This window comes from Bubalus bubalis, chromosome 1 (genome assembly GCF_019923935.1).
Source record: "Bubalus bubalis isolate 160015118507 breed Murrah chromosome 1, NDDB_SH_1, whole genome shotgun sequence".
In the NCBI taxonomy this organism is placed as follows: Eukaryota; Metazoa; Chordata; class Mammalia; order Artiodactyla; family Bovidae; genus Bubalus; species Bubalus bubalis.
In genome coordinates, this window is record NC_059157.1 from 129,126,621 (window position 1) to 129,143,077 (window position 16,457).

General features: G+C 43.0%; 1 protein-coding gene across 3 annotated transcripts in view; it reads left to right on the forward strand.

Annotated features, from left to right (window-relative positions):
* Positions 1 to 16,457, forward strand: part of MCF2L2 (MCF.2 cell line derived transforming sequence-like 2) — a 265,733-nt gene that overhangs the window by 49,381 nt on the left and 199,895 nt on the right. For all 3 annotated transcript variants that reach the window (XM_006075321.4, XM_025287650.3, XM_044944273.2), the window contains exon 2: positions 8,106 to 8,189. In XM_006075321.4, coding sequence (XP_006075383.2) covers positions 8,106 to 8,189 — 84 coding nt within the window. The remainder of the gene's footprint in view (positions 1 to 8,105; positions 8,190 to 16,457) is intronic.

Below are 16,457 nucleotides of genomic sequence, written 5' to 3' on the forward strand. Positions count from 1 at the left end.
TGGGATGTGTACAGTAATCAAGAATCTTAAACCTTTTTTTTTTTTTTTGGTAATGAAAAAACAAAAAAACAAAAGAAAAAAGATTTGGATAAGCATTCAAAAACAGATCAGCCCTGGGATTTCTTTGGAAGGAATGATGCTAAAGCTGAAACTCCAGTACTTTGGCCACCTCATGTGAAGAGTTGACTCATTGGATAAGACTCTGATGCTGGGAGGGATTGGGGGCAGGAGGAGAAGGGGACGACAGAGGATGAGATGGCTGGATGGCATCACTGACTCGATGGACGTGAGTCTCAGTGAACTCTGGGAGTTGGTGATGGACAGGGAGGCCTGGCGTGCTGCAATTCATGGGGTCGCAAAGAGTCAGACACGACTGAGCGACTGATCTGATCTGAATAATATATCATCACTTCTCAAAGCAATTTTAAACCACCATCTGCAGAGCCTGGGGCAAGAGTATACAAATAGAGGCCCACTGCTGCTGCTGCTGCTGCTAAGTCACTTCAGTTGTGTCCGACTCTGTGCGACCCCATAGATGGCAGCCCACCAGGCTCCCCCTTCCCTGGGATTCTCCAGGCAAGAACACTGGAGCGGGTTGCCATTTCCTTCTCCAATGCATGAAAGTGAAAAGTCAAAGTGAAGTCACTCAGTCGTGTCCAACTCTTTGCGACCCCATGGACTGTAGCCCTCCAGGCTCCTCCATCCATGGAATTCTCCAGGCAAGAGTACTGGAGTGGGTTGCCATTTCCTTCTCCATAGAGGCCCACAAGCCACAGTTAAATAAAATGTACTGTTTTATCTTTTTCCTTGACAAACATACCCCATAAGAACAAGATTTAAAATATGCAAAGAGGTATGGATTTTATATGAGTAAAAATCAGAAAATAGCAAAGATGAATAAATTGAATTATTGCATACATCTGACTATTGTGTTGATGGGCCAGTGAAATTTGGATGAATCATAAAGAGATCTCTAATCCATAAATCATTATTTTTTTCCCATCATGTCAGCAAACACACTGTTGTTATAATTGAGATTTTCACATAAGTTGAGCTTCATTGATAGCAGAGATCTAAACTAAATGTGATCTAAGTAAAATGTAATTGTGTTCAAGGAGTTTGAATTCTGAATATATTTGCATCATTAATTGGAAGGAAAAATGTGAGAATGTTGATGGTTGGTAGTGCTTGTTTCATTATGTAAGAATCTCCAGCATTCATGCCATGTTGTGAGGAAGACTTTGACAAGTTAATTAATTTGTTTTTTCTCTTACCTAAGCGCTTCCGCTGCTCCAGTCCTCCCAGCACTCTGAAGCGGTGTCTGTCCCTGACATCAGCAGTGGCACAGCCCACAAGTCATCATAGCATTTGGATACAGTTCGCCTTTTCTTTTGAGGCTATAGACCAAGACATGTGGCCGTGTCTTCCCCTGGGGCCCCAGTGGTGTTGAGAGTAGCTCTTCAGGGTACAGTGTGCCCTACCAGTACTGAGCTCTGGATCATGAGGACAGAGGTACCTGTGTGACCTTTAACACATAGGTCTATGGGAGGGAGGGCTACAGGGCTTGGGACAGGGGACAAGGAAACTTCCTAGGGGGATGGAAATGTTTCCCATCTTGATCTTTTCCGTAGTTGCGTTAATGTATGTGTCAAAATTCATCAAACTGTACACTTAAGATTTGCTCATTGTACTGCATATAAATTGTACTTAATAAAGTCCTATTAGCATAAAAAATAAAGGTTACAGAGTATACTTTCCTCCATGTAAACTGAAGGGGGTAACCATAGGATCTCACACAACTCTTATGTATTGCTTTCTCAGAGGCCTGTATCCATGTGTGCACACACATACCACATGCTTTCTTCTTTCTTTTTGAAACTGGCTTCAATCTTACCATACATATGATTTTTTTGTTCTTGAAATTATATCTTAAATCTTTTTCTATGAACATGATATTCATAATTGCATCATGATTCTTCCATTTTTTTACTTTTATAAATAATATTCTAGTCTACATTTTTATGTGCAGAGTTTTTATTTTGTTGTTTTCTCATTCTATATATTTCCAGATATAGAATGAATAGGTAACAGATTATGAAGATTTTGATGACTGTGTATTGAGGCTCTGTATTATAATGGTTAAGATGTTGGGCTTTGGAGTTTAGAATGAACTGGGTTCAAATTCTCATTCTCCTTGACCTTGGACCAGCAAATCTAGTTCCATATTGCTTGCTGTTAGAGTTGTTTTGAGGATTAAATAAATTTATATATATAAATAAGGGATTTGGTATGTAATCTCTGCAATAATCACTGGGTAAAATATTGTGAAACTAGTTTCCAAAAGGACCCTACCAGCTTCGCTCCCAAGGCTCTGCAGAAGTACTTGTTTTCCAGCATAACTCCAGCATTGTATGTTGCTTTAAGGTGAAATGAGATATTCTATTGCTCTTTTAATTACATTATTTGACTATTAGAAGTTGGACATTTTTTAGTGTTTTTGGTTTTTAAAATCTTCTAAATTTCTCCTTAAAAAATTCTTTCATCTGCTTTTCAAGTGACTCTTCTTCAATGTTAACTAATGGACAAGACTTCAATACTAATTCATCTGGTTCAGGTTAAGTATTGCTATAGCACAGGACTCAGTAAAAGAAGGAAAATGAGTCTGTGTTCTTTCTAACCTAGCCAGTAAGGGAAGTGAGGGACTTCCCTGGTGGTCCAGAGGTTAAGAATCCATCTTCCAGTGCGGAGGATGTGGGTTTGATCCCTGGTCAGGGCACTAAGATCCCACGTGCCACCTGCATGCTACAGCTAATGAGGACCCAGTGCAGTCAAAAAGAAAAAGAGAGAGAGACAAGTGAAACACAGCATGATGTCATGGTGGCTTTTTGTACCAACCTAGCAACTGATTCCTCAGAGCCTCTGGTCTGTAAGTATTTTCTCAGCAGTCAAGTCTGTTCTAGTTGCAGGTCTAGGAGGATGGAATGGCAAGAGGAGTTTCATTTTTGTGCTAGGTGCATTCCTTTTCTGTCATTAGTAACTAAAAAATGAGTTATCTGTAAAGTGTCTTGTGAGGGCTGGCTCAGAGCTAGTGCTCTCTTTAGTGTCACGAACAGTGGCTGAATGGAGATTCTGGTCCCATTCCTAGTTCAGCTAACAGCGAATCCTTCCATCTTTTCTGCCTACCAGATTCTCTGGGCAAAGTAGATATGTAGCACGGTCTGTCAAACTAGGGTCTGCCTTCCTTCTTGGGTCAGATCATACTGCTGCTGCTGCTGCTAAGTCGCTTCAGTTGTGTCCGACTCTGTGCGACCCCATAGATGGCAGCCCACCAAGCTCCCCCATCCCTGGGATTCTCCAGGCAAGAACACTGGAGTGGCTTGCTATTTCCTTCTCCAATGCATGAAAGTGAAAAGTGAAAGTGAAGTCGCTCAGGTTGTCTACTTGAAAGTTGCACAGTCATGTCCGACTCCTAGCGACCCCATGGACTGCAGTCTACCAGGCTCCTCCGTCCATGGGATTTTCCAGGCAAGAGTACTGGAGTGGGGTGCCATTGCCTTCTCTGCAGATTATACATTTCCCCCTTATTAATTTTGTCGTTCAGTCACTAAGTCATGTCTGACTCTTTGCAGCTCCATGAACTGCAGCGTGCCAGGCTTCCCTGTCTTCTCTGTCTCCTGGAGTTTGCTCAAACTCATGTCCATTGAGTTAGTGATGCCATCCAGCCATTTCATCCTCTGTTAACCACTTCTCCTCCTGCCCTCAGTCTTTCCCAGCATCAGCGTCTTTTCCAGTGAGTGAGTTCTTTGCATCAGGTGGCCAAAATATTGGAGTTTCAGCTTCAGCATCAGTCCTTCCAATGAATATTCAGGACTGATATCCTTTAAGATTGACTGGTTGGATCTCCTTGCTGTCCAAAGGATTTTCAAGAATCTTCAGCAGCACCACAGTTTGAAAGCATCAATTCTTTGGTGCTCAACCTTCTTTATAGTCCAAAAAGGCTTGGGCTCACATATAGTCACATACAGTCTCACATCTGTACATGACTATTGGAAAAGACCATAGTTTTGACTATATGGACCTTTGTTGGCAAAGTGATGTCTCTGACTTTTAATACACTCTCTACATTTGTCATGGCTTTCCTTCCAAGGAGCAAGCATCTTTTAATTTCATGACTAGTTTATTTATTTATGTTTTGGTTCCTTTTTCCTCAGACCATACTTGAGTCTTTTAAATCCCACTGTGACCCAAGTCTCAGAACAGCAAGAACATAGGCTAAGTGTTTCATTGTCCTTTATTTCTTGCTAGTTGCAACAGTTAAACTGCATCAGGTGTTATCAGCCTGTCTCCTGCCCTCTGCTCTTAGGAGGAGGTTGCAGTCAGTAGTAAGGGTACTGCCCCAAAGTCTGTATTGCTCTCAGACAGGGGTTGGGGGTGGCTGGGGGGTGGTGGACAACAAAGATGTGTTGCTTGCTGCCTATGACTGGATTCCTATGGGATATGCTGGGGTACACTCCATCACTTCAAAGGCCTTTGTGGATACTTCCTGCATTTTTGGAACTGGGGCTCCAGGGTAGCATATAATCACACATTTGTATATATATCAGAGACTGAAATGGAATAAGTTTTTTTTCCAGGCCTGTTTGTAACTTTGCATAGGATAGAAATTGTGTCAAAATTCACTTACCACTTCCCTTTGTCTTGTGTGGGATACAAAGAGAGAAACTTTAATCTACACGTATCCAAAATAGCAAGCAGGAAACCTCCTCACAGGACCAAGGGACTTGCAGGGTTGCAGCAGGTCCACCGCTTCAGTGGGTCGTCACTGGCTGTGCCTAGCTATTCCTGGGGAAGGAAAGCCATTTTATACATGTGGACCCTGAGGTTCAGCATGTTTTTGCCATGGTTGCCCAGCTAGAAACTGGCGGAAACAGCCCTTCGCATGCACGGCTGTGTGGATCTGAGGCAGCTTCCTTCTCACTGCAGGGGGAGGTGTTCCTTTAGACCAAAGAGTTCCTGCACTCCCTTCCCTGCCCCATCTCCACAGGAGTGTGTAGCAGGGCCTGCCAGCAGCAAGGGCTGGTCTTACGTGCCTGTCCTGGTACAGAGCATGAGTGAGGCTGAACCGAGCACGGCCCGCAGAAGTCAGGTGTTACTAAAGCCAGTGTCTGAGGTCACTCCTCCATGTGTTCAGTCAGCACTGAGTTTGAGAAACCTTCATGCTCTGTTGCAGCAGGCAAGTTTGGGTTATGAGGTCCCTTCACTGAGACCTGGGAAGTCTTCAAGGATAACTATGCCACTCAGCAAAACTGGGGCCAAAGGCAAATCAGCTCATTTCCATTCTTGGAAAAACAAATTGTCAATTTTAGTATTGTTCCTTTTGTGACCATAGGAGGCAGGTGAGAACATCTTTTTGGAGTGCTGGGCAATTTCCAAGATGAGAGACACCAGTTGACATCTCAGGAGTGGCAGAAGTCAGTGCTCCTCAAGGCTGAAGGGTCTAGAAACTCTATCACGCTTGCCCTCTTAGAGTCATGTAATCCAGGGCTGACTCAGGCTCCACACTGAAATTGTTGTGTGACCACAAGCAAGGTCAGAATCTCTCCATTTCTTCACTTAAAAAATGAGATGGGACAGAGGGATGGTTAGCTTAACTCACTAGTTTCTTTCAGATCTTGCCTCTTTAATTTAAAATGTTTACGCTAGGGGGACTTCCCTGGTGGCCCCGTGGCTAAGACTGCATGTTCCCAATGCAGGGGGCCTGGGTTCGATCCCTGGTCAGGGAACTAGATCCCATGTGCCACAATTAAGCGTTCACATGCCACAAGTAAAAGATTCCATGTGCCACAACTAAGACCTGGGACAGCCAAATAAATAAACAAATGTTAAAAATCAAAATGTTTACTTTAAAGCACACCTCAAATATTGAGCTAAAATAACAATAAATTGCATCTTATGATCTTGGTTTTTCTCTGGGGTCACTTTCCCTTAAATAGACTGCCTCAGGAATGGAAAAATAACAACCCAGATCACTGGGAGATTGTCTGAAAAACTCTTCAATTGTATAACTCCTATTTATGCTTAAACTTTCTGTGCTGTTGTCCATTTGTAATTTAAATTTTATTATGGAAATAGAAATATATGCAAAAGAATTGTATAATGAACTGCCAAGGACCCATCAACCAGCTTCAACAATTATCCACATTTTGTCAATTGGTTTCATCTCTCCCCAAACCCCACCTGCCATCTCTCACTCCTTGTAGTTTTTGGCAGAAGGGAATTCTGGAATATTTTCAAGCAGATCTCAGACTTTATATCGTCTTACTGTTAGAAGCTTTACTTTGTGACTCTAACAGAGAAGGCCCTTCCTGTTTTGTAAAATAGTGACTTTAGTGTTGTTACTGCATGCAGACTGATTGTAGGAGGCAACACCTGTGACAGTGGTACAGGCGTCTTTGAATTTTTAGTGAATTTAGAGTGGAAAGTGTATTGGGTTTACCCTCCTCCCTCCAGAAAAAGTGGTAGAATTCACTGAAAAGCATCTTGGGGTTTGAATAGCACCACCCCTTATAAGACTTTCAGAAAGCAAATGTAGGAAAGGCCTTTCCAGAGTGACGGACAGAGCTAGTGTTTATGTAGCACCATCACTGACTCGATGGACGTGAGTCTGAGTGAACTCCGGGAGTTGGTGATGGACAGGGAGGCCTGGCGTGCTGCGATTCATGGGGTCGCAAAGAGTCAGACACGACTGAGCGACTGAACTGACTGACTGTCTAGGTACATCTCCATGTGCCTCGTCTGTAACCTACACACCAAAGCTGAGAATTGAAAACCAAGTCTTTGAGAGGAGCTTCCCAAATATTACCTTCGGATTGATCAGTATTAGAAAATCACATTACCCTGTCTCCATGCCAAAACACTTGAGATAACCTATTTAGCTTCAACATACAAAGTTATTTGGTTTGTGCCTTAATCTAACCTGATGTTTACTGCTGTAGAAACAATAACTAGTTCATTTCTTGAGGTTCCCTTGGAAATAGTTAAATGAGGATAATAATGTCGTAGGCAGAGAAAGCATGAAAATGAACCTCCAATTAAAATAAATAAATTTATATTAAAAAATAAAAAAATAAAGTTCAGTATGAAATAAATCTGTAGCTAAGTCATGCTGGAATTAAAGAAATCATACATTATTTTAATGGAGTCTGATCAAGCTACTTAGATGGGCTTAAGTGAATGGCTGAGGTCTATTAATGGGTATGACATTATTATGTGAAAGCCATTTCAATAATGGATTAGTGTTGTTTAAAAAAAAAAGAAAAGAAAGCATGAAAATGTCTTCCTCTGCCCAGGCCAGATTAAGAGATGCCACTCAGTCTTCCCTTCTCACTAGTCCCCTTTCCCTAAATGGGTAAAAGCAGTCTTAGTGATTATAAATCACTCTTTGGGGTAGAGGACATTTGTAAGTTTGTGCTTGAAAGATTTTAATTTTTGCTTTGGAAACATGTAGCATTTGGTTCAGTGAGGATCATCTTTATTTAAGATCCTTAAACATGTTTGCCATTTGGAAGAGACTCCGTGAAGTATTCTGGAAGGGAGGAAAAAAAGGAATGGAGTTGACTAAGGAGAGAGGCAGAAAGGAAGGAATTGAGGAAAAGAATAAAAATCAAAGAGCCGTTTTAAGTCCCAGATTGGTTTCATGACCCAGTTTGAGATGAACTCTGGTTACTTTCATTGTTTGTATTTAAAATGTCCTACAGACCCAAAGGAGTGAGCAGACCCTAAGCACCTGCCTTGGTAATGAAACCATCCTAGCAGGTTTACTGTGAAGCTCCTGAAGCTTAAACTCCAGGGTTTCTTCCTTGCATTGATCCCTCCCTAAACCTTGGAAGAGGCACTAGAAATTATTCCTGTGCTCATGTGTTTAAGCATCAAACCAGATCCATCCCTGCCTGTCAGGAATTGAGTTCTCAAGAGAATAATGTGCCCGTAACCATATCTTGATAACCACATCCCAAACCTCTCTAGTGGTGGAACTTCCCTTTCTTCCTTTAAATTCTCTTTATAATTTGCAGGAATTTAACCTAATTTGTATTTCACTTGTACAGATGAAATTATGCAGCAGGAAATCAGGCCCTTGGTGGCAGTGGATATAATTGAACAACTTCACAGACAATTTGCCATTCTTTCAGGTAAGGTGCAAATTCACTTGCATGTCTAGATTTCATTGGGGTGTGGGGAGCGGGGGGGAGTCTCACTGGGAGGGCCCAGCCTCTTGAACTTGATTAGAATTATATTAAAGTCTCAGTCATCCCCTGGCTTCCCTGGTGGTAAAGTGTCTGCCTGCAATGCTGGAGACCTAGGTTCAATCCCCAAATGGGGAAGATCCCCTAGAGAAGGAAATGGCAACCCACTCCAGTCCTCTTCCCTGGAAAATTCCATGGACTGAGGAGCCTGCTAGGCTATACAGTCCATGGGATCGCAAAGAGTCACACACGACTGAGCCACTTCACTTCTCAGTCATCTCCAAAGCCTCACCCAGGACTAGAATGAGCTGAAGATTGTCCAGCAGGAGGAGGGTGGGATCTCATAGATGTTACTCCTTTTGCTGTTGGGTGAGGTTTGATCTTTCCCAAGGAATACATTTCTTTGAGGTTGTAGAGAATAGAACTGAAAAGTTTTTGAGGAAAGAAAAAGAAATAAGTACTGACATTAGCTGCCACCATGATGTTCTTCCAATATTCTCATTGAATGTTCTACCAAGATCCAACCTTAAGACAATCTTGGTTTTAAGAGTTCATGAATGTTGCTGAGGTAATTTGTTCTCTAAGAGATTTATCTTTTATTCTTATCTTTAATGTATCGAATTTAAATACATCAATTTTCATTAAGCATTTGATTAGGAATAAAGAAAGACTAACATTAATCAACGAAGGCAATGGAAACCCACTCCAGTACTCTTGCCTGGGAAATCCCATGGATGGAGGAGCCTGGTAGGCTACAGTCTATGGGGTCATGAAGAGTTGGACATGACTGAGTGACTTCACTTTCACTTTTCAATTTCATGCACTGGAGAAGGAAATGGCAACCCACTCCAGTATTCTTACCTGGATAATCCCAGGGACGGGAGCCTGGTGGGCTGCTGTCTATGGGGTCACACAGAGTCGGACACAACTGACATGACTTAGCAGTAGCAGCAACATTAATCAAAGGCTAGAAATTTCAAGAGAAGCCACCACAATTAGAAGCCCATTTATTGCAATGAAGAACCTGCTTACCACAAATAGTGAAAGCCTGTATTCAACAACAAAGACCCCAAACAACCAAAAATTTAAAAAAAAAATTTTTTTTTAATGCTAGAAATGTTCTGAGCATAGGTATAACCCTGAAATTTTGCCATTCAGTTCAGTTCAGTTCAGTCACTCAGTCGTGTCCGACTCTTTGCGACCCCATGAACTGCAGCACGCCAGGCCTCCCTGTCCATCACCAACTCCCAGAGTTCACTCAAACTTATGTCCATCGAGTCGGTGATGCCATCCAGCCATCTCATCCTCTGTTGTCCCCTTTTCCTCCTGCCCCCAATCCCTCCCAGCATTAGAGTCTTTTCCAATGAGTCAACTCTTCGCATGAGGTGGCCAAAGTACTGGAGTTTCAGCCTGAGCATCATTCTTTCCAAAGAACACCCAGGGCTGATCTCCGTCAGAATGGACTGGTTGGATCTCCTTGTAGTCCAAGGGACTCTCAAGAGTCTTCTCCAACACCGCAGTTCAAAAGCATCAATTCTTCGGTGCTCAGCTTTCTTCACAGTCCAACTCTCACATCCATACATGACCACTGGAAAAACCATAGCCTTGACTAGATCAATGCAAAGAAATAGAGGAAAACAACAGAATGGGGAAGACTAGAGATCTCTTCAAGAAAATTAGAGATACCAAGGGAACATTTCATGCAAAGATGGGTTCGATAAAGGACAGAAATGGTATGGACCTAACAGAAGCAGAAGATATTAGGAAGAGGTGGCAAGAATACCCAGAAGAACTGTACAAAAAAGATCTTCACGACCAAGATAATCACGATGGTGTGATCACTCACCTAGAGCAGACATCCTGGAATGCCAAGTCAAGTGGGCCTTAGAAAGCATCACTACGAACAAATTTGCCATTACTAGAATACTATTCTTTTTTATTCTCTTAGCCCAGGGTGACATGACTTTACTGAAACTGGATCAGATCAGATCAGATCAGTCGCTCAGTCATGTCCAACTCTTTGCGACCCCATGAATCGCAGCACGCCAGGCCTCCCTGTCCATCACCAACTCCTGGAGTTCACTCAGACTCACGTCCATTGAGTCAGCGATGCCATCCAGCCATCTCATCCTCTGTCATCCCCTTCTCCTCCTGCCCCCAATCCCTCCCAGCATCAGAGTCTTTTCCAATGAGTCAACTCTTCGCATGAAGTGGCCAAAGTACTGGAGTTTCAGCCTGAGCATCATTCCTTCCAAAGAAATTCCAGGGCTGATCTCCTTCAGAATGGACTGGTTGGATCTCCTTGCAGTCCAAGGGACTCTCAAGAGTCTTCTCCAACACCACAGTTCAAAAGCATCAATACTTCAGCGCTCAGCCTTCTTCACAGTCCAACTCTCACATCCATACATGACCACAGGAAAAACCATAGCCTTGACTAGACGAACCTTTGTTGGCAAAGTAATGTCTCTGCTTTTGAATATGCTATCTAGGTTGGTCATAACTTTCTTTCCAAGGAGTAAGCATCTTTTAATTTCATGGCTGCAGTCACCATCTGCAGTGATTTTGGAGCCCAGAAAAATAAAGTCTGACACTGTTTCCACTGTTTCCCCATCTATTTCCCATGAAGTGGTGGGACCGGATGCCATGATCTTCGTTTTCTGAATGTTGAGCTTTAAGCCAACTTTTTCACTCTCCACTTTCACTTTCATCAAGAGGCTTTTGAGTTCCTCTTCACTTTCTGCCATAAGGATGGTGTCATCTGCATATCTGAGGTTATTGATATTTCTCCCAGCAATCTTGATTCCAGCTTGTATTTCTTCCAGCCCAGCATTTCTCATGATGTACTCTGCATATAAGTTAAATCAACAGGGTGACAATATACAGCCTTGACGAACTCCTTTTCCTATTTGGAACCAGTCTGCTGTTCCATGTCCAGTTCTAACTGTTGCTTCCTGACCTGCATACAAATTTCTCAAGAGGCAGATCAGGTGGTCTGGTATTCCCATCTCTTTCAGAATACAGACCAAATCCTGAATTATAGTTAAACCCTTCTTAGAAGCATGGATTAATGAGATTAGATGTCCTCAGCACATATTACAGAGAAATAAGGTAGCAAGTCACTCTCCCTTTATATATGTTATGAAAAAAAAAAAGGCAACAAAATCATCTTAGTTATATCACAGAGAGAATGTGTAGTTGGCATGAATTTTATTCTACAAAATACAATGCAAAAACCATCACATTTTTTCCCTTTCTCTAAATCTTTTTTAGTTTACCCCAAACTCCTCACCAGCTTCCCAAGTGGCTCAGTGGTAAACAATCTGCTTGCCACTGCAGATCCGGGTTCGATCCCTGGGTTGGGAAGATCCTCTGGAGAAGGAAATGGCAACCTACTCCAGTATTCTTGCCTGGGAAATCCAATAGACAGAGGAGCCTGGCAGGCTACCTTCCATAGGGTTGCAAAGAATCAGATACGGTTTAGTGGCTAAACAACAACAAACTCCTATTCTCTCCTACTGAATTTGAGAGAAATTCAATTTCCAATATTAGGATATCACTCCACATTTCACAGTTGGTGTCCTAGGTGGGAGCATCTTACACAATGCAGAACATTCTAGGGAATTCTCTGCTCTTCCCCGGACATTGAAAACTCCATAAATACAGGGTTCTCATTTTTAAATGAGGTGATGTGAAGAGCTGACTCATTGGAAAAGATCCTGATGCTGGGGAAGATTGAGGGCCAGAGGAAAAGGGGGCAACAGAGGATGAGATTGTTGGATGGCATCACCAACTCAGTGGACATGAATTTGAGCAAGCTCCAGGAGATGACGAAGGAGAGAGAAGCCTGGCATGCTGCAGTCCATGGGGTCACAAAGAGTTGGACATTACTGAGCAACCAAACAACCACATTTAAAAAATTTCTTCCTGTATTGCTAATGCTTAGAACAGAGGCTAGAACATAATATCTGCTGAGGTTGAAATGACCTAAGTCCTCCTGGTCTGTCCTGTGAGGCTGGTGGACTTCCTTCTCCCCACATCCCTAGTCTAGGTACCACTGTCTTGATCCTGGTAGCAGTGCCTGGCCAGCCTCCTGCAGGTGCAGTGTCATAACTTCCCACAGTGAGCCTAGGATGGTGCACAACAGAAGGCAGCATGGGGACTGGCGCTGGATTTCTGGCAACTGCTGCTATGGCCCCGTGTCACAGAAGGCCCAAGGCCAACATGCATCAAGGTCTGGAATGGACGATGGGGTGGGCAGGGTAGATTCCTATAGTCTTACACCAAAACTGTAATGCCTCAACTCAGTTCATAATTCTAGCATATAAAATTACACAGTGATTCATCTGGGAAAGGAGTCCAGTGGCTGATTGATACACTTAAATATCCAAAGTTATTGCTTTTGAGTAACAGTGAGGCATTTTTTTTCTATGCTTATTTCTTAGAGGCAGTTCAGGGAAAATTGTAAACTGGTACCAGACAGCCCTGCTGCTGCTACTGCTGCTAAGTCACTTTAGTCGTGTCCAACCCTGTGCGACCCCATAGACGGCAGCCCACCAGGCTCCCCCATCCCTGGGATTCTCCAGGAAAGAACACTGGAGTGGGTTGCCATTTCCTGCTCCAATGCATGAAAGTGAAAAGTGAAAGTGAAGTCGCTCAGTCATGTCCGACTCTTAGCGATCTCATGGACTGCAGCCTACCAGGTTCCTCCATCCATGGGATTTTCCAGGCAAGAGTACTGGAGTGGGTTGCCATTGCCTTCTCCAGACAGCCCTAGATATGGTTAGATTCTGCTACTGACTGGCTGTATCATGTTGGGTAATTTACTTGTCTAAGCTTCACTTTCCTCACTTTGTGTAATGAATAGGGTCATCATACTTTTGAGGATTAAAGCATAATGTATGAAAAATGCTTAATATTGCAACTGCCAATTAAATGTTTGCTCTTTTTTCCTGATATATTTTAGTCCCTCAAAAGTGTTTATTTTTATATTACCAAACATGTTTTCAGTATGACAGTGTTTTTATAAGGGACCAAAACCATACAGTGATAGAGTATATAATAGCACAATTAAGTCAGAAGTAGAGATAACTGTCACTCTTTAATGTAGAACATAGAACTGAAAACTCACACTGGCCCAAGAGGATACCTCTGCTTTAGGAAAGGCACTTTGACTGGACAATCCTTTCATTTCTGAGCTTGTCAGCTTGTTGCCTCAAGGTTGCCCTTCCTTTGAGAGAGAAACATGGATTAGCTGTGATAGAATTTGCCACACTACAAATCAAGAAAAATATCAGCAGCCATGGGGTTCTCTGAGTCAGCAGGATTTTTTGGAATTAGCAGGCCTGCTTTTCATCTTAACTTCCCTCTTTACCTGACAGAGGCAGCAAATGTCAGCAATGGGGCTGTTGTGGGTGCCTGGGTAGTTGTGGTTGTAAAATAGGAATCTCCTCAGTTAGGTTTTTTCCATGGCAGCCCAGCCCTGGCCTCTGCTCTGAGTCACAGCACTTTTCCTGATTCAGACAAGCAGGGTGAAGATGTTCCAGCTGCAGACTTATCTATAGATTCCACTGAGATCTAGAGAGAGCCAGAACCCCCATCAACTAGGGATGCTGTGAAAGAGAGGATGGAGCCTTTTTCTCAGTGAGGCCACAGGTGCCTGGCCTGCTGTGCTGTGTGAGTGTGCCCCTCTGGCTGGTTGAAGAGCAGGGCTCATTGCATGATGCCTCACCCAGATTTGTGGCCAGATGGTTTGAAGCGTCCGGATGGTGATACCAACAGGGCCATCAGCAGGAATTGGATAGTGGACAGGGCTAGGGTATCTGGTGAATCTGACCACGGAAGACAACTTGCATGTTCCCCAGTGAACTTGGGATATTCTAAGTTCAGGCACTTAGCTAGGAATCAAGAAAATATAAACAGGTTAGTGTGATGAAGACACTAGCCTTTGAACTCAGACAATCTAGGTTCATATTCCAACACAATTAGTAGGTTGCTGTGAGCAGGGTTTCTCATCTGTTGTTTTAAGGATAGTGCTTAGCATAGTATTTGGCTACAAGAAAATGTAGACTATAGGATATGTTTGTTTTTAAACTATTGGGTTGACCAGATGGAAAAATCCAAATGAACTTTTTGGCCAACTCAGTGCATAATAGGAGGTCTGGAGGTAAGTCTTGACCTTAAGATGGCTGCTAGAGCTCCAGACATCAAGTCTGTATCCAAAGCAGGAAGAAGGAAAAGAAGCAATGCTGCCTTCTGTTCCTTTTGCCAAGAGAGCAATAACTTTCCTAGAGCTCTTGGTAGCCTTCTGCTTTTGTTTCATTCCAGAACTGTGTCATGTAGCCATTTACAATAAGAATTTTAATCCCTTTAAAAATAATAGCAGGAAGCTTCTGGTTCAAGAGTAGAAAGATGTGTACTCACCTCCTCCTGGGAGAGCACCAAAATTGCAATTAGCTATTGAACAACCATCAACAGGAGGACGGTGGAACAACAACAACAAAAAAGATGCCCCACATCTAAAGACAAAGAAGCTGCACCGAGATGGTAGGAGGGGTGCAATCACGATAAAATCAAATCCCATACCTGCCAGGTGAGTGACCTACAATCAGGAGAACAATAATACCAGAGAAATTCTCCCACTGTTGTGAAAGTTCTGAGCCTCATTCATGTCAGGCTTCCCAGTCTATAGATCCAGCAAAGGTACTGGGAATCCCCAGGGAATATGACTTTGAAGGCCAGTGGGATTTAATTATAGAACTTCCACAGGACTAGGGGGATCAGAGACTCCAGTTTTGGAGGGCACAAACAAAAACTTCACACCAAGACCCAGGGGAAAGGAGCAGTGATCATAAAGGAGACTGAACTAAAACTACCTGCTAGTGTTGAAGGGTCTCCTGTGGATGTGTGGGTCGGCAGTGGCTCGTTGTGGGGATGGGTGTTGGCAGCAGCAGTCCTGGAAGGGGCCACTTGGCATAAGACCTCTTGGAGAGCACCATTAAGCCCATAGACCCCAGAACTGGGTCACCTCAGGCAGAACAACTAATAGAGAGGGAGCACAATTCCAGCCATCAGCAGGTCATTGGATTAAAGTTTTACTGAGCATGGCCCTGCCCACCAGAGTAAGACCCAGTTTTTCTCACCATGAGTCCTTCCCATCAGGAAGCTTAGACAAGCCTCTTAGCCTCATCCACCAGAGGCAGACAGAAGAAGCAAGAAGAACCACAGTCCCGTAGCATGCGTGAGCGCTAAGTTGCTTCAGTCATGTCCACCTCTGCAACCCTATGGATTGTAGACTGCCAGGCTCCTCTGTCCATGAAGTTCTCCAGGCAAGAACACTGGAGTGGGTTGCCATGCTCTCCTCCAGGAGATCTTCCTGACCCAGGGATCAAAACCATGTCTCCTGCATTCAAGGCAGTCTCTTGCATTGCAGGCAGATTCTTTACCACTGAGCCATCCTGGAAGCCTCAGTAGCAGCTAGAACCTAATCCACATCATGGAAAATTAACCAAGATGAGAAAGCAGAGGGTTTTGTCCCAGATAAAGGGACAAGATAAAACCCCATAAAAATAACCATGTAAAGTGGAGATAGGCAACCTTCCAGAAAAAGAATTCAGAATATTGATAGTGAAGATGATCCAGGATATCAGGAAAACAATGGAGAATATGCAAGAAATATTTACCAAAGACCTAGAAACCCTAAAGAATAAACAAACCGATGAACAATACACTAGAAGGAATAGGTAGCAGAGTAACTTAGGCAGAAGAACAGATAAGTGACCTGGAGGACAGAATGGTGGAAATCAACACCACAGAACAGAATATAGAAAAAAGAATGAATAAAAGTAAGACAGCCTAAGAGACCTCTGGGACAACATTAAACGCACCAACATTCGCGTGATAGGAGGCCCAGAAGGAGTAGAGAGGAGAGAAAGGACCCAAGAAAATATTTGAAGAAATAATAGGAAAAACTTCCCTAACATGGGAAAGGAAATAGTCAACCAAGTCGAGGAAGCACAGAGAGTCCCATGCAGGATAAACCCAATGAGGAACACATGAAGACATATAGTAATCAAAATGATGAAAATTAAAGACAAAGATAAAATATTAAAAGCAACAAGGGAAAAATGACAACATACAAGGAAACTCCTATAAGGTTATCAGCTGATTTCTCAACAGAAACTCTACAAGCCAGAAGGGAATGGCGTGATACATTTA